The sequence below is a fragment of the Lepisma saccharinum genome, unplaced genomic scaffold (genome assembly GCF_977018435.1).
Source record: "Lepisma saccharinum unplaced genomic scaffold, izLepSacc3.1 HAP1_SCAFFOLD_633, whole genome shotgun sequence".
Lineage (NCBI taxonomy): Eukaryota > Metazoa > Arthropoda > Insecta > Zygentoma > Lepismatidae > Lepisma > Lepisma saccharinum.
Window position 1 is genome coordinate 36,027 of NW_028143305.1, and position 21,456 is coordinate 57,482.

At 40.6% G+C, this 21,456-nt stretch overlaps 1 protein-coding gene across 1 annotated transcript in view; it reads right to left on the reverse strand.

Moving 5' to 3' along the window:
• LOC145983082 (alpha-tocopherol transfer protein-like) overlaps positions 1 to 19,825 on the reverse strand; it is a 54,234-nt gene extending 34,409 nt beyond the window's left edge. Inside the window, exons 1-2 of the mRNA XM_083116353.1 lie at positions 19,753 to 19,825; positions 10,579 to 10,760 (exon numbers count right to left, since the gene is read on the reverse strand). Of these exons, the coding sequence (XP_082972479.1) occupies positions 10,579 to 10,726 (148 nt within the window). The 5' untranslated portion in view covers positions 10,727 to 10,760; positions 19,753 to 19,825. The remainder of the gene's footprint in view (positions 1 to 10,578; positions 10,761 to 19,752) is intronic.
• Positions 19,826 to 21,456: the final 1,631 nt, after the last annotated feature.

Consider the following 21,456-nt stretch of genomic DNA (forward strand, 5'->3'; position numbering starts at 1 on the left):
TCCTCTCATCCTCTCATCCTCTCATCTTCTCATCTTCTCATCTTCTCATCTTCTCATCTTCTCATCCTCCAAAATGTTTGTAGATCGTGACCTTTGTAAACCTCTCTCTCGAGAACGATGTGCCACACACACACACACACACACACATACATACACACATACACACATACACTCATTTTCTCTCCACGTTCCGTGCCTTATTTATTACGCTGGCGATGTTTCAGGGCGCAGAAAAGCAGTGATGAGTGAAAGATGAGCTCTCATCTTCTCATCTTCTTATTCTCTCATCCTTGAAGGACCAAATGTTTGTAGATCGTGACCTTTGTAAACCTCTCTCTCGGGAACGATGTGGCACACACATACACACGCGCGCGCGTGTATCATTTTCTCTCCCTGTTCCGCGCCTCATTATTGCGCTGACGATGTTTCACGGGCGCAGAAAAGCAGTGATGAGTGAAAGATGAGCTCTCATCCTCTCATCCTCTCATCCTCTCATCCTCTCATCTTCTCATCTTCTCATCTTCTCATCTTCTCATCCTCCAAAATGTTTGTAGATCGTGACCTTTGTAAACCTCTCTCTCGAGAACGATGTGCCACACACACACACACACACACACACACATACACACACACGTGTATTGTGACGCAAGCAAACAGACAAAATAATAATAATTGTTGTTTTTTAGGATTCCTGGCCCCCCATAACCCCGCCAGGAGTGCGTGGTGCCCAACCAAAAAAGTAAAGGTTTTCCCGTACGGCCTTCGAACGTAGAATTGATTGACGTGCGGGCGAATCTCTTCCGGAATGTTTTTCAATTCGTACATCTGACCATACATGCTATTCATCATCAATTTAGCCGTGTTTTGTTTGGCGTCTATTTCGAGCAGTTTGCCCGGCGGTAAAGTCTTATTGTTTTTAAATTTTTTGATTTTTTTACGCAAGGCCATGATCTTGCGTATGCACGTGGCGTTTAGCGTGTCCTGTGAGAAATACACGTGAAGATCAGCTTTCGTACAACCGGCTGGATTCGTAACGCCGCGATAAACATTAACTTCCGTACCGGGCAGAATGCCTGTTCCGGCGGCGTGGAATTCGCGCTACTCCCCAAGTTCACGTTGAAAGGGGAGAGGCCGGCTGCGACCATGATACTCGGGTAGAGTGACGTAAAGTCCAATGTCAAAATAATCTCATTCTCTGTTCTGTTTTTGAGTGCTACGTTTATGTGAGGGTTACGGCGTACGTAACCCCCGACCAGCTTGTGATGATACTCGAGATACTACTGTGGGAAACACAAATATTGCTTGTTCTGCAATGCTTCGCTGAAATAGTAATGCGAGAGATGCCAGTTGAGTTTGTGCTCTCGAACCTGGTCCGCGTGCAACACGCTCTGGCAGCACCTTTCACCGCTTCGGGTAAAGTGTTGGCTATCGGCGTGGTGCCAACATTCAAATTAGTGCGTCGTTGTCGTTGGCAGCTCTTCGAAACGTGATTCTCAGTCCTCCCATTTACATGATCTTCTTGTAGTCCGAGAAGAATCCCGGAAGCAAACACATGGGAAAGAGTACCGTGTGACTTCTCGTTGATATTTTGGTTCTCGCTTCGAATCCTCCCGCCTGATAGTATGCTGCGTCTGTTTTGGATAATTTCAACGTTCCCACTGCTGTTGATGTGATGCCTGGATAATCTATTCTGTCGATGACGGTGTTGTGTTTCCTCACCCCCACCTGCGAGAACAGGTGAGGTACGAAGTTGTCCACGAGTATCAAATTTGCTGCTGCGGGGAACACGTATCTATTTTTCTTCTTCACCACGTCGAATTCAAGGTAGAGGTCCGCTCTGTGAGGATGAACGAACCCGTCCCCTACGTCCACGTCGTATTCGATCTCTCTGTTCGCTTCGTTCAAATTTCCGAACATAGGTTCTATTCATATTTTTACTTACGTATAGGCGTACATGATGAATCAGCAAACATATTTTTTCTAAGTCTTGCCGTTTCCAAGATAACCCTATTTCCGGTTGCCATTTTCGATTTCCGAGCATAGGTTCTATTCATATTTTACTCACGTATAGGCGTACGTGACGAATCTGCAAGCAGATTTCTCCTAAGTCTTACCGTTTCCAAGATAACGCCACTTCCGGTCGCCATTTTGGATTTCCGAACATAGGTTCTATTCATACTTTTTCTCACGTATAGGTGTACGTGATGAATCACTAAACAGATTTTTCATAAGTCATGAATTGGAGGGTTCTATGACAACCTATATTAATTCTCGTAAGAGAACAGAACGTGTCCTACGGGGCAAGTTAAGGGGCATGTGCATGGCCAAAGGGGAAGTTCCTTTGCGCGCTCAAGCATGATTTAATTTTATTATATTTTCAGATTGACCACAAAACAAGGTGTTGACAGGCAGTGTGTATATATATTGTAAGAAGATGTTTCATTATCAACCTCTACTTCTTGCAGTACATCCTGGACACAGCGTTGCAGGTTAACAAAGGACCTTTGGTCAGTATATATTTTTTTTCTTAAAACTGTTCGGTTACTCGCTCGTTCCTGACATCATACACAAAAGTTTTCTCCGCGATGAGGATGACGCTACACAGAGTGTCGGCAGGCAAGGCATCGTGGAACTCGCACACAATCTTGATGTTGGTGCGATCGTTAACAACCACCTGCTTTCTTTTAGATGTGTTGATGACGAACATGGGTCTGCGAGCTATGAACTCGTTTGGATTGTAGTACACGTCCACGTTACCGGAAGTCACTCGTTTGTAAGCTGTGTACGCCTCGTACAGTTTCAGGTAGTTCTCTTCTGCGATGTTTAGGTTGTAGTTCTCACGTGGGAAAACTTCGTTCCTGCTATTTTTGAGGTAAATGTTCTTAATCTTGCAGTTGTCGAACTGGCTTGAATTTTTCTCCTGATTGTTACCTCTTCCTGTCTGGAAGAGTACGACTGCAAACTCGGGCATGTCGTACCGAATGTTGTTGAATTGCGTGGTTACGTCAAATTCGAAATGATTGCCGGAAGCAGGTTTTTGCACACACTGGTAGCCATAAAACTGAATGGACACTTGAGGATTCTTCAGGATGTCGGCTTTGTACTTGAGAGCATAGTTTGATTCGTATTCTACCACTGGCACGCGCAGCTCCATGGATTTTACAATACACTTGGCAGCGTCGGGTAGTGTGTTGGGAAGCAAGGTAGTCCCGTCCGGGCCCAAAGTGCTGTATCGCATCAGTGCGTCGTTGTCGTTGGCAGCTCTGCGAAAAGTGACGCGCAAACCACCCTTCCACATGATCTCCTTGTAGTCCGAGAAGAAACCGGGCAGCAGACGCATGGGAAACAGTACTGTGTGACTTTGAGTTTTGATTTTTGTACCTGCTTCGAATCCCCCTGCCTGGTAGTATGCTGCATCGGTCTTGGAGAGTTTCAGTGTTCCCACGGCAGTTGAGGTAATCCCGGGGTAGTCAACCCTATCGATGACGGTACCGTGTTTTCTAACTTCCACCTGTGAGAATAGGTACGGCACAAAATTATCTACGAGTCTTAGGTTTGCGTTGGCAAGAAATGCTTCGCCGTTGTCTCTCTTCACCACATCAAACTTGACGTACAAATCAGCTCTGTGAGGGTGAATGAATCCATCCCCGACGTCCACATCGTATTCTATCTCTCGATTCGCTTCGTTAAGGTTGGCAAACGTGCGACGGTTGGGAGGGAAGGACTGCAACTCGTAACTTTCGATTTGTTCCATGATGGCTATTTATTATATGTTAATCTCCACGACGGCAGTGGTCGCGGCTCCTGCAAAATCAACCACCTCCCTCTTCTTGTCTGTCACTGCTAATTCTATGTTGTCTATGCGATTACGATATACAGGAAAGTATATCGGTGGGGAGGGTGTGTAGATAATTGGCTCCATGAATTTAGAGTTTGGTTTGAACGTAGCGATAATACCTGTCTGCTTGTGACTCCCTGGGATGCCGTCAGAGGATTTGGTGATCATATCTTGATCATTTCTTTACAGAGCAGTTCGGGTAGGTTGTTATTTATAGACCCCACCCCAATTTTTTTGTTTTGTGTTCATGGCGATGGTCGTACCTAATGCGGCGACCCGTTCGCCCAGCGAGACGTCTCTGCTGACGAGTCTCCCGAAAGCTGCGTGCTCTAACTTTCTGTCAGCATCATGACGTACATCGAGATCGGTATTGGTATTGTAGGCAATATCGTGATCCTTGCATGCAGCATCCAGGGGATTCACACCCCTTGTCGCCTCTTTTAGTCGCTGTTCGAGTTTGGTACCGGGGCCGCGGTACTGGTAACCTGGCAAGTGCATCTTGAAGGGTAGCTTGTTGATGATGTCGTTCACGAGACCTCGACCTTTGGCCACGTTCCAAAATTTCTGAGGTAGGGTGTTGATGATTTTGATGAGGTACCCTATGCCTTTGTCATCATTCACAATGAAGTTGGCAAGCTTGGAGCTAACCATGTCCACAATTCCTACCTTCTCGTTGCGAAAGTTGCTGTTGCCTGTATTCTCCTCTCCTGCAATAACCAACAACCTGTCTATGAGCTTGCGCACGTCGTCAACCCATACAAACTCTTTGGGCAGGTTGTTGTAGAGTTTGATGCCGTTGCCTGTTTTGACCTGGTTCCATATCGGCTTGATGAGGTTCTTGTATTTTTCGCCGCTGCTAGATTTGACGCGATTCTGCGTAGTGTCGTTGTTTTGGTACAAGGCATCCGTCATGATCAAAATTTCCTTGTAATTTTGGTAATCATCGTCTGTGTAATCTCTTGGTTGCTTTTTTGGTGATGAGTTCCCACAGTCCAACCGTGCCGGGATACCTGTTCCAGCTGTTTTTCTCACCCAAATTGACTTTCACGTTTTCACCCTCGAACGTGACTTTCGATTTTCCGATTTTCCAAACCACGCCCTCGTTGAGTTCCATGGTTGGGTACAATCCGAAAACCTCGTCTTTCTCGAACTAAACTTAACGGCCTGTTGATCAATCAATTTTCGGAACGTTGTTCTTCTTGCTGGAACAGTGACGATTTTGGATTTGTGACGATCGACATGACGAGGAAACCCAACGACGGAAAATACAGAAACAAAATTAACGACTTTCTAAACGTTGCAACGTTGTGAGAAACCAACTGGCCGTTAAGTTTAGTTCGAGAAAGACGAGGTTTTCGGATTGTACCCAACCATGGAACTCAACGAGGGCGTGGTTTGGAAAATCGGAAAATCGAAAGTCACGTTCGAGGGTGAAAACGTGAAAGTCAATTTGGGTGAGAAAAACAGCTGGAACAGGTATCCCGGCACGGTTGGACTGTGGGAACTCATCACCAAAAAAGCAACCAAGAGATTACACAGACGATGATTACCAAAATTACAAGGAAATTTTGATCATGACGGATGCCTTGTACCAAAACAACGACACTACGCAGAATCGCGTCAAATCTAGCAGCGGCGAAAAATACAAGAACCTCATCAAGCCGATATGGAACCAGGTCAAAACAGGCAACGGCATCAAACTCTACAACAACCTGCCCAAAGAGTTTGTATGGGTTGACGACGTGCGCAAGCTCATAGACAGGTTGTTGGTTATTGCAGGAGAGGAGAATACAGGCAACAGCAACTTTCGCAACGAGAAGGTAGGAATTGTGGACATGGTTAGCTCCAAGCTTGCCAACTTCATTGTGAATGATGACAAAGGCATAGGGTACCTCATCAAAATCATCAACACCCTACCTCCGAAATTTTGGAACATGGCCAAAGGTCGAGGTCTCGTGAACGACATCATCAACAAGCTACCCTTCAAGATGCACTTGCCAGGTTACCAGTACCGCGGCCCCGGTACCAAACTCGAACAGCGACTAAAAGAGGCGACAAGGGGTGTGAATCCCCTGGATGCTGCATGCAAGGATCACGATATTGCCTACAATACCAATACCGATCTCGATGTACGTCATGATGCTGACAGAAAGTTAGAGCACGCAGCTTTCGGGAGACTCGTCAGCAGAGACGTCTCGCTGGGCGAACGGGTCGCCGCATTAGGTACGACCATCGCCATGAACACAAAACAAAAAAAATTGGGGTGGGGTCTATAAATAACAACCTACCCGAACTGCTCTGTAAAAAAATGATCAAGATATGATCACCAAATCCTCTGACGGCATCCCAGGGAGTCACAAGCAGACAGGTATTATCGCTACGTTCAAACCAAACTCTAAATTCATGGAGCCAATTATCTACACACCCTCCCCACCGATATACTTTCCTGTATATCGTAATCGCATAGACAACATAGAATTAGCAGTGACAGACAAGAAGAGGGAGGTGGTTGATTTTGCAGGAGCCGCGACCACTGCCGTCGTGGAGATTAACATATAATAAATAGCCATCATGGAACAAATCGAAAGTTACGAGTTGCAGTCCTTCCCTCCCAACCGTCGCACGTTTGCCAACCTTAACGAAGCGAATCGAGAGATAGAATACGATGTGGACGTCGGGGATGGATTCATTCACCCTCACAGAGCTGATTTGTACGTCAAGTTTGATGTGGTGAAGAGAGACAACGGCGAAGCATTTCTTGCCAACGCAAACCTAAGACTCGTAGATAATTTTGTGCCGTACCTATTCTCACAGGTGGAAGTTAGAAAACACGGTACCGTCATCGATAGGGTTGACTACCCCGGGATTACCTCAACTGCCGTGGGAACACTGAAACTCTCCAAGACCGATGCAGCATACTACCAGGCAGGGGGATTCGAAGCAGGTACAAAAATCAAAACTCAAAGTCACACAGTACTGTTTCCCATGCGTCTGCTGCCCGGTTTCTTCTCGGACTACAAGGAGATCATGTGGAAGGGTGGTTTGCGCGTCACTTTTCGCAGAGCTGCCAACGACAACGACGCACTGATGCGATACAGCACTTTGGGCCCGGACGGGACTACCTTGCTTCCCAACACACTACCCGACGCTGCCAAGTGTATTGTAAAATCCATGGAGCTGCGCGTGCCAGTGGTAGAATACGAATCAAACTATGCTCTCAAGTACAAAGCCGACATCCTGAAGAATCCTCAAGTGTCCATTCAGTTTTATGGCTACCAGTGTGTGCAAAAACCTGCTTCCGGCAATCATTTCGAATTTGACGTAACCACCCAATTCAACAACATTCGGTACGACATGCCCGAGTTTGCAGTCGTACTCTTCCAGACAGGAAGAGGTAACAATCAGGAGAAAAATTCAAGCCAGTTCGACAACTGCAAGATTAAGAACATTTACCTCAAAAATAGCAGGAACGAAGTTTTCCCACGTGAGAACTACAACCTAAACATCGCAGAAGAGAACTACCTGAAACTGTACGAGGCGTACACAGCTTACAAACGAGTGACTTCCGGTAACGTGGACGTGTACTACAATCCAAACGAGTTCATAGCTCGCAGACCCATGTTCGTCATCAACACATCTAAAAGAAAGCAGGTGGTTGTTAACGATCGCACCAACATCAAGATTGTGTGCGAGTTCCACGATGCCTTGCCTGCCGACACTCTGTGTAGCGTCATCCTCATCGCGGAGAAAACTTTTGTGTATGATGTCAGGAACGAGCGAGTAACCGAACAGTTTTAAGAAAAAAAATATATACTGACCAAAGGTCCTTTGTTAACCTGCAACGCTGTGTCCAGGATGTACTGCAAGAAGTAGAGGTTGATAATGAAACATCTTCTTACAATATATATACACACTGCCTGTCAACACCTTGTTTTGTGGTCAATCTGAAAATATAATAAAATTAAATCATGCTTGAGCGCGCAAAGGAACTTCCCCTTTGGCCATGCACATGCCCCTTAACTTGCCCCGTAGGACACGTTCTGTTCTCTTACGAGAATTAATATAGGTTGTCATAGAACCCTCCAATTCATGACTTATGAAAAATCTGTTTAGTGATTCATCACGTACACCTATACGTGAGAAAAAGTATGAATAGAACCTATGTTCGGAAATCCAAAATGGCGACCGGAAGTGGCGTTATCTTGGAAACGGTAAGACTTAGGAGAAATCTGCTTGCAGATTCGTCACGTACGCCTATACGTGAGTAAAATATGAATAGAACCTATGCTCGGAAATCGAAAATGGCAACCGGAAATAGGGTTATCTTGGAAACGGCAAGACTTAGAAAAAATATGTTTGCTGATTCATCATGTACGCCTATACGTAAGTAAAAATATGAATAGAACCTATGTTCGGAAATTTGAACGAAGCGAACAGAGAGATCGAATACGACGTGGACGTAGGGGACGGGTTCGTTCATCCTCACAGAGCGGACCTCTACCTTGAATTCGACGTGGTGAAGAAGAAAAATAGATACGTGTTCCCCGCAGCAGCAAATTTGATACTCGTGGATAACTTCGTACCTCACCTGTTCTCGCAGGTGGGGGTGAGGAAACACAACACCGTCATCGACAGAATAGATTATCCAGGCATCACATCAACAGCAGTGGGAACGTTGAAATTATCCAAAACAGACGCAGCATACTATCAGGCGGGAGGATTCGAAGCGAGAACCAAAATATCAACGAGAAGTCACACGGTGCTCTTTCCCATGTGTTTGCTTCCGGGATTCTTCTCGGACTACAAGAAGATCATGTAAATGGGAGGACTGAGAATCACGTTTCGAAGAGCTGCCAACGACAACGACGCACTAATTTGAATGTTGGCACCACGCCGATAGCCAACACTTTACCCGAAGCGGTGAAAGGTGCTGCCAGAGCGTGTTGCACGCGGACCAGGTTCGAGAGCACAAACTCAACTGGCATCTCTCGCATTACTATTTCAGCGAAGCATTGCAGAACAAGCAATATTTGTGTTTCCCACAGTAGTATCTCGAGTATCATCACAAGCTGGTCGGGGGTTACGTACGCCGTAACCCTCACATAAACGTAGCACTCAAAAACAGAACAGAGAATGAGATTATTTTGACATTGGACTTTACGTCACTCTACCCGAGTATCATGGTCGCAGCCGGCCTCTCCCCTTTCAACGTGAACTTGGGGAGTAGCGCGAATTCCACGCCGCCGGAACAGGCATTCTGCCCGGTACGGAAGTTAATGTTTATCGCGGCGTTACGAATCCAGCCGGTTGTACGAAAGCTGATCTTCACGTGTATTTCTCACAGGACACGCTAAACGCCACGTGCATACGCAAGATCATGGCCTTGCGTAAAAAAATCAAAAAATTTAAAAACAATAAGACTTTACCGCCGGGCAAACTGCTCGAAATAGACGCCAAACAAAACACGGCTAAATTGATGATGAATAGCATGTATGGTCAGATGTACGAATTGAAAAACATTCCGGAAGAGATTCGCCCGCACGTCAATCAATTCTACGTTCGAAGGCCGTACGGGAAAACCTTTACTTTTTTGGTTGGGCACCACGCACTCCTGGCGGGGTTATGGGGGGCCAGGAATCCTAAAAAACAACAATTATTATTATTTTGTCTGTTTGCTTGCGTCACAATACACGTGTGTGTGTATGTGTGTGTGTGTGTGTGTGTGTGTGTGGCACATCGTTCTCGAGAGAGAGGTTTACAAAGGTCACGATCTACAAACATTTTGGAGGATGAGAAGATGAGAAGATGAGAAGATGAGAAGATGAGAGGATGAGAGGATGAGAGGATGAGAGGATGAGAGCTCATCTTTCACTCATCACTGCTTTTCTGCGCCCGTGAAACATCGTCAGCGCAATAATGAGGCGCGGAACAGGGAGAGAAAATGATACACGCGCGCGCGTGTGTATGTGTGTGCCACATCGTTCCCGAGAGAGAGGTTTACAAAGGTCACGATCTACAAACATTTGGTCCTTCAAGGATGAGAGAATAAGAAGATGAGAAGATGAGAGCTCATCTTTCACTCATCACTGCTTTTCTGCGCCCTGAAACATCGCCAGCGTAATAAATAAGGCACGGAACGTGGAGAGAAAATGAGTGTATGTGTGTATGTGTGTATGTATGTGTGTGTGTGTGTGTGTGTGTGGCACATCGTTCTCGAGAGAGAGGTTTACAAAGGTCACGATCTACAAACATTTTGGAGGATGAGAAGATGAGAAGATGAGAAGATGAGAGGATGAGAGGATGAGAGGATGAGAGCTCATCTTTCACTCATCACTGCTTTTCTGCGCCCGTGAAACATCGTCAGCGCAATAAATGAGGTGCGGAACAGGGAGAGAAAATGAGTTTTTCAACTTTTTGTGGTCGTTTGGTCAAGAAATCAAAGCTGTGGTCAAAGGCATATATATATATATATATATAACCTTTTTAGGTTATTTTGAAGTAGTGTAACAGCAATACAAAGACTTCGACTAAGTTACCACATTCTCATTTTCACGATCAGTTTATCATCTTTTCACCACAGAAACAAGAAACATTCTGTCCTTCATGTAATCCTAACAAATTTATTTAGTGAAGGCAAGTTACATAAACCACTGTTACAGGTTTCGATGGTTATGGTGAATTTCTTATCTTGTAGATATCGTGTTTGTTTATTTTAGTAAATAGACTATTGAAAATATTACCCATGTCGTGTGGCAAGTGAGGCTGCTTCTTTAACCACTCCCTCAGATACTCCAAGTCCTTCCGGATTTGCTCCGGGTCTTCTTTAAATAGACTCCGGAGGTGTTTCTCCTCTTCTTCAGATAGGTCTGCGTACACTAGTTTATCCATTGCCCCTTTCCTGGATAATATGAGAGTTACTTCGCTGAAAATGAGACCAAGATTTTAGTGCGACATTTATATCAATTTTAAATAATTCTGACCCACAAACACATTACATAAAGAATTGATCGTTAGAACGTTGTTTTTGGTGAATAAAACAGCCATTGTTGAACGTCATTGATACGAAAATCATACAGTTGCGTGTGACAATATGACTATAATGGAAATTCTAAGCATCTGAAATCACATTATGAACCCTCAAAAAATGCAAAACGTACGTTAAGATTTATATATACTAGGATATTCAAATATGACCGGGACTGATTTTTTATACCAAATCCTTTATTGTCAAATACTTAATTGTACATGTCACCCTTCAAAGTACTCGCCTCCAGAGTCCATACATTTTTTCCAACTATCTGGAAGCATCTATATGCCCTTCATAAAATGTTTGGGTTGGCTGCGTATCCATTCCCGAACACTACCGATGACGGCGTCGTTATGAGCAAACCGCATGCCTTCCAAGTCTGATTTAAGCCTTCCAAACAGGTAGAAATCACTTGGGGCCAAATCGGGACTGTATGGCTGGTGTGGCAGAAGGTCCCATTTTAATTTGATGAGGGTTGCCATAGTTGGTTTGGCTGTATGAGGCCTTGCATTATCTTGAAGGAAGGCTATCCACTTTCCACCTCTCTTCCGATTGAATCGAATATTTTCCTTCACTTCTGTTGTCAGGAGTTCTGAGTAATAAGCTGCAGTGACTGTTGTGGCATATATAAGAAAGTCTACATGGATAACATCCTGCCAGTTCTAAAGAAACGTTGCCATCACTTTTCCTACCGAACGAGTCCGCGCTTTCTGGGGTCTGAGAGAACCGGTATGCTGCCACTTACGTGATGACTGCTGGGACTCATTCTCCACGTTCTCTCTTCCCTCCCTGAAGCACTTACACCACTCAAACACATGGGTTCGTGACAGCACTCTTCCCCATACTGTTGTTTGAGTCTATGCAAAATTCTGGGAGTTGGGGCTCTATTCTCCCAAGGATGCACAACTGCTGCGCATGGCAAGTTATTTTAAAAAAAGATGAGTCCCGGTTATATTTGAATGACCTGGTATTTTAGAAATCCCTTTTAAGGCATATAATTACCTAAAGAAACGATTTTGATTTTTAGTTGTTTAACCTACCTTTTTTGCATCTTTGCTTAATCGTGGCGATGACAAAACCACTAAGGGTCAGTTGCACTATGTCCACTCAATGCGCCGTCTAACTACGTTTCGACTAAGACAAGCGGTAGTGTCAAGCGGCGGTTGCATGAAGTTAAGTAGAACATATTCAAGCGTGCCATTACGACCCAGCAACAAACGCTGGAGAAAATTTTATTTTCGATCGTATTCTGTTTGTCTTTATGACCTGTAAATGCATTCTTATAATTTCAAAGTATAAGCTTTTCAACTGAAAATGTGTTTCAAAAAGTCAAATATGTATTGAAATATTAAGAAGCAGCTGATCGAGAAAGACTGAATGTGTTGTGCTCTCATATAATTAAAAGAATCTGTGAAATTACACAATATAGCAAGTAATTTTTCAAACTAGTAGGAATATATTCATTCAAACTTTCCAAATTATTTTCCATTTCAATTAAAATAACGCAAAAAGAATATTCCTTTTGTAATGAAAACAATGCTAGATGCAAACGTTTATCATTCCATATTCTAAATCATTCTACGTACAGTTTGTTAAATTATTTCCCTTTCTTTGTAACTTTCGTTGAATGTTGACACAAGTGAAATCATGTTCACTTGTGTATGAAATAATAAACTTTCCTCGCCTTATTTTTGATTAACAAAAGAGTTACTATTTTTTTAATAACCACATCAACCAAAATTTGGCAAAGTCTTATCAAATACAACTTGAATTTTTGAAAATTGTAATGCAAATGTAAATCGCAATATAATTAGATTTTAAGAAAACGGGCTTTGATATGTGCTACATTTCCCGAGATATATTAATCCAAAAAGTTTCAAAATGGTTGACTCTTTTCAAGATGGTGGCCATCAGGAAGCAAATAACATTTGGCTACCCGACTTAACAAACCTTAAATGGTAAAATAATATGGTGTATTAATCATTAAAATACATTGAAACTTTTATCACTGTAAAGCTTATAAATTAGGCTACAACTTTTAATTTAAAAAATTCCCTTTTATGTAATATATTCAAATGTTATAAGGTATAAAACGTTCATGGAAATACCAGCTCTTTTTTTATTGTTGTTTAAATTACGACAAAACTACCGATATTAGAGAAAAACCAAACAGATCCCTTTTTTGTAGCACATCTAATTAGTATCAAGACTAAATTAAGATTATCTGTTTATGACCATTCGTTACGGAGATACAGGTTATTAACTGAGAGTATGTGAATCTGAGGTTTGGTGGGAGAAACACCGCGGGGAGCGGCGAAAACATTTGGAATTTTGCACTGCTAGTGGTATTCCAAATGGCCAAAATTCAGCTTTTAAAATTATTCCTGACATTCGACGTTCTTTTGCCTTCATTGACTGGACTAAAATGTGAGTACAGAAGGAACTACGTCACCTGAAGACGATAGTTTCTTTTTAGTTTGGGATCTGAAACACGAAATGAAAGTAAATGAAGTATCAGCCGCAGAATATGACAATGAAACTCAAACATGTTCATGGTACACATTGCACTAAATTTGACGAAACAACAATGTAGAATATTAACACGATGAACAAAAATGATAATGAGACCAAATGATCAACGAATATTTGAAAAGAAAGGCGTAGCGCTTACATGTCGGCCATCTTTGTTATTCCGACATCAGTGAGCCAACGCCGGAATACATAGGAGGTAAAATTCACGTAAAAATCTGTTCCCCACATAATGTGATGTGTGTTTCGAGATGAGCCTAATTCCCGTAACAGTGTTCAATTGCTTTATAATGATGGTGCTTTTTGTAATTATTAAAATTGCTTTATAAATGCAGGTACAGAAACAAACGAAGGTTAATGTTCTTTCATTAACCCTGGAACCCTAACATGAAATTAGAACAATTTAACACTAACATGGGGTTGCCTGTAAATCCACTTTACACTAAGGTCTAATTTATAAAATGAGGCAGCTAAAGAAGTTATACAAAAAGAAAGATATACCCCCAAAAATGAATGGTGGGATGAAGATTGCAGAAGGATTATTCAAGAAAAGAACAAAGCAAGAAGGAGAGCAATGCAAATAAAGACCAGGGCCAGCCAAGAATTATATAATGTAAAAAGGAAAGAAGCTAATAAAATGTGTAGAGAGAAGAAGAAGAAATGGTTGAATGATAAAATAAGGCAAATTGAAATTAATTATAAGAAAAATGAGACAAGAAAATTTTTCAAAGAGATACAATCCTTTAAACAACAGCAAACAGTATCGCCAATGATGTGTAAAGATACAGAAGGTAACATCATCTCAGAAAAAGCACTAGTCCTAAATAGATGGAAGGAATACTTTAAAAAGATTCTTAATAATAATGTAACAACAAGTATGCAGGCACCAATAGAACAGAATGACAATAATCAACAAGAACTACATCCTCCATCGTGGAACGAAATAACACACATAATACAAAATCTAAAAACAAATAAAGCTGCAGGATCTGACAACATCCCTCCAGAATTAATTAAAAATGGAGGAAGAACATTGAAACAGAAGTTGCACAAGCTGATATTAAGTGTATGGAATGATGAAAAGTTACCAACTCAATGGAATGAAGGTATAGTGTGCCCAATTTTCAAAAAGGGAGATAGATTAAATTGTGATAATTACAGGCCAATTACACTCCTAAACATTGCATATAAAATACTTGCTATAATACTAAATAAAAGGCTATTGGAATGCACTGAATACAAAATTGACGAATATCAAATGGGATTACGAGCCAACAGATCAACTATAGATAATATATTCATAGTAAGACAGATTTTTGAAAAAAGCTATGAATTTAATATTGGACTCTACAACGTGTTTATAGATTTTACCCATGCATTTGACTCGGTGCACAGGAACAAAGGAAGGCCAAAGAAACGGTGGGAAGATGAAATAATTCAAGATCTGAAAGACATGAAAGTAAAGAATTGGACGAAGAGCATCCGGGATAGGAAAAAATGGAGAGATGTTGTTGAGAAGGCCAAAACTTTCAATACATGAAGTTGTAGCGCCTCAAGAAGAAGAAGAAGAAGAAGAAGAAGTGGTATTCCAAATGGCCAAAATTCAGCTTTTAAAATTATTCCTGACATTCGACGTTCTTTTGCCTTCATTGACTGGACTAAAATGTGAGTACAGAAGGAACTACGTCACCTGAAGACGATAGTTTCTTTTTAGTTTGGGATCTGAAACACGAAATGAAAGTAAATGAAGTATCAGCCGCAGAATATGACAATGAAACTCAAACATGTTCATGGTACACATTGCACTAAATTTGACGAAACAACAATGTAGAATATTAACACGATGAACAAAAATGATAATGAGACCAAATGATCAACGAATATTTGAAAAGAAAGGCGTAGCGCTTACATGTCGGCCATCTTTGTTATTCCGACATCAGTGAGCCAACGCCGGAATACATAGGAGGTAAAATTCACGTAAAAATCTGTTCCCCACATAATGTGATGTGTGTTTCGAGATGAGCCTAATTCCCGTAACAGTGTTCAATTGCTTTATAATGATGGTGCTTTTTGTAATTATTAAAATTGCTTTATAAATGCAGGTACAGAAACAAACGAAGGTTAATGTTCTTTCATTAACCCTGGAACCCTAACATGAAATTAGAACAATTTAACACTAACATGAGGTTGCCTGTAAATCCACTTTACACTAAGGTCTAATTTATTTTGTTTGCAGGATTTCTTCACATACCGTAATATTTTCATTTTATGGGTTTTTTAAAAATAAAACTCGGCTTATCAAGGGTGGATCACCATGCTACTATATAAATTTCAATTGAGCAATTTTTTTTCCAGAGGGGGTAACCTTAACAATGAGAAACTTTATCAGGCACGAAGTTCATAAACCCGATCACCAGCCGTTGCACTCATAGGTATCTAAAGAATGCCACGTCAGAAATTAACCAACCTTCCTGTATGAATGGTTTTGCAAACAGGTAAATAAAATGTTGACCCAAAAGGTACTGGAGGGAAATGACTTGGCGTTATGGAAAAAGGAGAGAGAATAAGTATTAAGTGCAACGGGCAGTGAGGGGTCATTTTTTCAGAAGACTGTAACTTGGAAGGAGTAGGGGAGTTTTGGGGAGAGAAGTACAGTCTCACGCCTAATTGTTCACTCTGAAGGTGAGAGCTATCAGCATAGACAGGCGACTATATACATTTCTTACCAAATGTGATTCAAACTTGAAACCGTAAAATCCAAATTTTTGTGTTTTGCCATCTCTTGAATGTGTGTAGTTAGTACCTCTTGCACTTTACCATCAAGCTTACCACGTATAGCGAGCGGCGCCGGAAAGAAAGATGAATGGAAAATGAGCTAAGTAAAGTCCCTAGTTCGATCCCCCCGTTAATAAGAGAGCGTAATGATATATACAAAATAGCTTCTACACTTACTAGGCGTTTTCATAACTAATAAAATAGTAGTAATACACGAATGCAATTCAAGAAAATACACTATAATACAATGAAGTGTTACGTGTTTTAACAAATTTAGTTAGTCAGTTCGCTCCAGTTGTTTTACTGTTTCCGTGTATCTACTTTTACCTGCTCATGTCTATTTCACTAGAGATACAATAAAAAGTACTATATTTTACAGCCCAATACAATAAAATAACAGATGATAAGCACTTTTACGAAATGTCAAGGTGTTGCTTGCACTGCAGAATGTTTTTAGTCTTACTTTGCATGGGGTACGACCAGTGATGACCAACACAATAATATAATACAAGAAAATATATTGCAATATAATCAAGCCCTGTTTCCATATTAAAAACACTAAGCTGCTGACGAAGGCAGTTTAGTAAGATATAAAAACACTTAATATGTAACGTTTCAACCCTGTATCAGGGTCTTCCTCAGACGAAGAACTAAATTAAAATGATGAAATACACACACAGAATGATTACATACACATAGCAGGGTGACTAGCCACCAGAAGCGCAACCACGAATTTTTGTCGGGAGGGGGGCACAAGTACCAGGATAAACGTACCAATAATAATAATAATAATTCTAATAATAATAATAATGTTAATAAAATAATGTTACTAATAATGTTATTATAACATTATTATTATTGTTAGTATTGATTTTCTTTATTTTACTTCGTTTCTTGTGCAACTTCTGACTAATTTGCGAGGATGGGGATGAGTGATGGCATGACGAAAATGATGAATGGATAATCCCAAACATCCATGCCCAAGCCGGGATTCGAGGGAAGTACAAACATTATTATTACTATTGGTAGTGGTAGTATCAATTAGCCTTTCTGTGCATAAAGTAGACAAAAAACACAAATCAATCAATCAGTTTTACAACTTTTTTTCATTTAGATCGTTCGGCGCCCTGGGCCGTCTCCTAGCTACGGTTCTGAACTTGAGAAGACTAAGAAAGACAGGCAGTGTGAGCGAAACGAGCAAGAAAATTCTACGAGAAGTCTTCCTATTTGCATAAAATTTGAAGTTCTGGGCGGTAATTGCCCCTACAGGTACACTAGGCCGTCAATATTTGCCCCCCCCCCACCTTGCTCCTCCCTAGAACTCATTTCCAACAAAGGTGGGGGGCAATACACCCTGCCCCCTGTGGTTGCGCCACTGCTATCCACACAAAAACAAATCATGTATTTCATAATTTTAGTTTAGTTCTTCGTCTGAGGAAGACCCTGATACAGGGTTGAAACGTTACATGTTAAGTGTTTTTATAACTTAATAAACTGCCTTGGTCAGCAACTTAGTATTTAAAAAAAATATTATGTAATATAATATAGTGAAAAGTTAGTGTAGAGTTTATACACATTTTTCACAAATGTCATGACGATGTTAATACAAACCGAGGTACCGAAGTTTACACACTTTGTTTTAGTCTTCCTATCTACCAAGTACACTCATAGTTGCTTTGCTGTGCTTAGAAGACCCAGCACAGCTATTGTGATATCTCTTAGACATTACTGAAGACCAAACTTTGGAGATGGTTGGAATAAAATACACCCTTTTCCCTAACATGGGGTTACTTGTTACCCCAAGAACGCAACTGTTACAAAACAGGTCTTACTGACGTGAACGATAGCAATCAACTGAGACCCGAACTTTTAAAAGTACAAATAGTGGGGGAGGAATACACAAAGGTTCAGTGGTGCAAACCTATTAATGCTGAAATTGCAGGGAGTTTAATTTCCCGTTGGGATTACTGATAACACCTTGAAGGGTTAAGTTTAATTAATGATAACATGTGTGTTATCATATGCTACAATATGTTCCTACTCTTTATTAATTATGGTAATATTTGTAACTGTTATAATTAGTATACTTATGTAAACAACAAAGGCAGTAGTGCTTCTATAACAAATTGGTTTCTTAATTTTATTGATAAAAAACATATTTAAGCATCTGACACCGCTCCCACTCTTAAACCCCGAACCAGCTAACTGTAGACCAGGCGAACGAGAACAAGTCTCTGCGCAAGTAGTGACGCGAGACGGCTCCACCAATGAACAGTGAGAGGAACGCGATTGCATAATGGCCGACTGGAGTTTCTTGCTTTCCCTTCTTCACTCTGGTAGCGTTGCCAACTTTTGATAACAATATACCCATACACATATGGCAAAAAGATCGTATTTTTGTCTCTAGGTCCATACGCCTGATTTAAGAATTTCTTAGGGAAATACTTAACCCACACACCATCACACGCACATATATATACACACGCACACTCACACACACACCTGTTTCTCAAGATTGATTGTATATTTTAGCATTAAATTAATGGCTTGTATAGCATTGCATGCTAGTTAATCTCGAAGGAAACATGATATATAGTCAAACATGTTGACAAACGGCATCCTAATGACATAACAGGCTAGTGGCGTTTTATAGATGGGAGGAATTGAAGGTTAGATCACCTAAATGTCCTCTAATCGGGAATTTTGTGATTGAAATCAATTGACTTAAAATTTCTAATTTGCCACATATTGTCCTTGTACAATGAATGAGGCACATATGCAAACAATCGTATCTGAGCACAATAACAAATTTACAAGAAATTAGCACTAAGAGTGAAATGGTGAATGTACCTCTGTACGGTGGATTGTCTGCAAAGAAAAGTAAACTGTCCTTGCGCCCCCACTTTTGGCACCAAACAGTAGCTACTCATATACACAAAAGGAAAAAAAAACTACTTACTAGGCATTGTAATCAAAGCTGATGCAATTCTATTAATCGTTATGGAAAATTGTATCTGAAGAATTGTGTCGAGGTTTAGAATCATATAATGACGTCTTTGACACAGACTTATTCATTTTTACTGTTGGTTTATATAGTTCACGAGTAACGTCGGTCGTCGCCTTGTAATCAAGGTGTCCCGGTTTCAATAACCGGTGGAGATACATTGCACATTGGTTCGAATCTCAGTTTAAGCTGTAGGCCCTCTACCGATAAAACTTCCTGTGTATAATGTGAACTTAAAAAGCAAATCGAACAAAGTCCACGCATATACAGTCATTGTCGATGCACTGAGTAAAAGCATACGATATGGAAAAAAAGGTTCCTGTTCTTCAATTTTGTCAGATTTTTTGTTTTGCTGACATTACTTTCGCAGTGAACATTTTAATGTAGGAGTCTTCTTTCACCACTATTTTCCCCTACTTCTTCTCTGCCACTATGCGCAACTCTGTTTCACAGTTAGCTGGGGCAGAGTATAGTTAAGTTTCTTGTATGGCACTAGTAAGCTAGAGTTAATTTTGCAAGGAAAATTAGATATCAAAATATTCACAACAAACGAATTGTTAGAAGTGCAACAAGACTTACCTGAAATGTTAAAATGATGCCTCCGAGATCACTGTAGTTCAAGAACTGCATTTCCGCAATCAGAAGGTGTTTCTTTTAAATGTAGAAGAACTTGCAAATTACATAGCATGTCTTGCTCAGATAATTATGTGAACGTAATTTAAGTTTCATGGCTGACGTGCTGCAATTTTTTATGAATAATTCATGTGCGAACAGGATTTTTCTAACCTCCTTCCTTAATGATAGAGATATTTTTTTCTCACCATTGTTACATAATGTGGGTTTTTCTGCTTCTCAAGGCCGCATCTGGTCGGTTGTTTCCAGGGAGATATTGCTTTAATGGAGATGAGGGAGATTCCCGTATTGGTTGTCAATTTTACCTACTTGGTAAATATATCAATACTTCAAGAAATTTCCCTCTCACTGGGAATTTGTCAAATACCACATTGGTTCCTATCTTCTACAGAGATTAACTTGATTCTACAAAGAACAGGCATAATATATATATATATATATATATATATATATATATATATATATATATATATATATATATATGTGTGTGTTTTCCCAATTTTATACAGGAACCAACAGAAAAATTTGACTGTTTTGAAATGTGTCTATAAATAAAACAATTAATGTAATGCAAGGCTTAATAATCAAAATTGCTAAAACATAATTGCCATTTTCAGTGCTCACATGAATTTTTCTTTGATTTAAAAAATGTGTCCGACAAATGATGACCTCCATTCCTTACACATTCATGTAGCCTTGACGTTAAGTTGCACGTCGCCCTCATGAGCATTTCATTGGGAATTGGCGTTATTTCGTTGCGAATAGCTAACTTGAGATCACTTATTTTTGTTCAAATGGTTCAAATGGTTAAAATATTCAAAATTGGTGTTTACCTTTGACACAATTGGATTGTTGTGTAAGGTCTTTGAACGGCGAAGTGTGTTGCCTGAGTCATCATTTATTGGACACAATATTGAAAACAAAGAAAAAATTAATGTAAGCACTGAAAACGGCAATTATGTTTGTAGAAATTGTGATTATTAAACCTTGCATTACATTAATTGTTTTATTTGTATACACATTTCAAAACCGTCAGATTTTTCTGCCGATCCCTGAACACGTGGAGATGACATGATAAGAATGGTACATGAGCTGTTGGTCATGGTATGCAATGTAGAAAAAATTCCAGATAACTGGAATAAAGGGATTATCTGCCCCATGCATGAAAAGGGATATTTACTTGAGTGAAACAATTACAGGAGTGTTAATTTGTTGAGTAGTGGATTCAAGATTTTCTCTAATATTCTATATGAAATATTATTGCCCTATGCGTAAAGTAAAGTAATATTGGAATATATCATTGTGTATTCCTGTCTGCGAAATAATCAACAGAGAAAATATTTGTTCTGAGACAAATATTCGAGAAATGCCTGGAATTCAGTGTTCCCAAATATAATTTCTTTATTGACGTTACGACAGCATATGACAGCAATAACAGAGGAACTCCTTGAAGCAATGGTTGAACACAATTTCCACAGAAAGTTAAAAAGGCTTACCCAAGTGCAGTGGGCTAATGTTTTGTGTTGTGCAAGAGTGCAATCGGATTTCTTACCTTTTTTGTGCTTGTCATGGTATAAGGCGAGGTGATGCGTAAGCTTGTCTTTTGGTTAATGTAGCACTGGATAGATTGATTAGAAAATCAACAGGTAC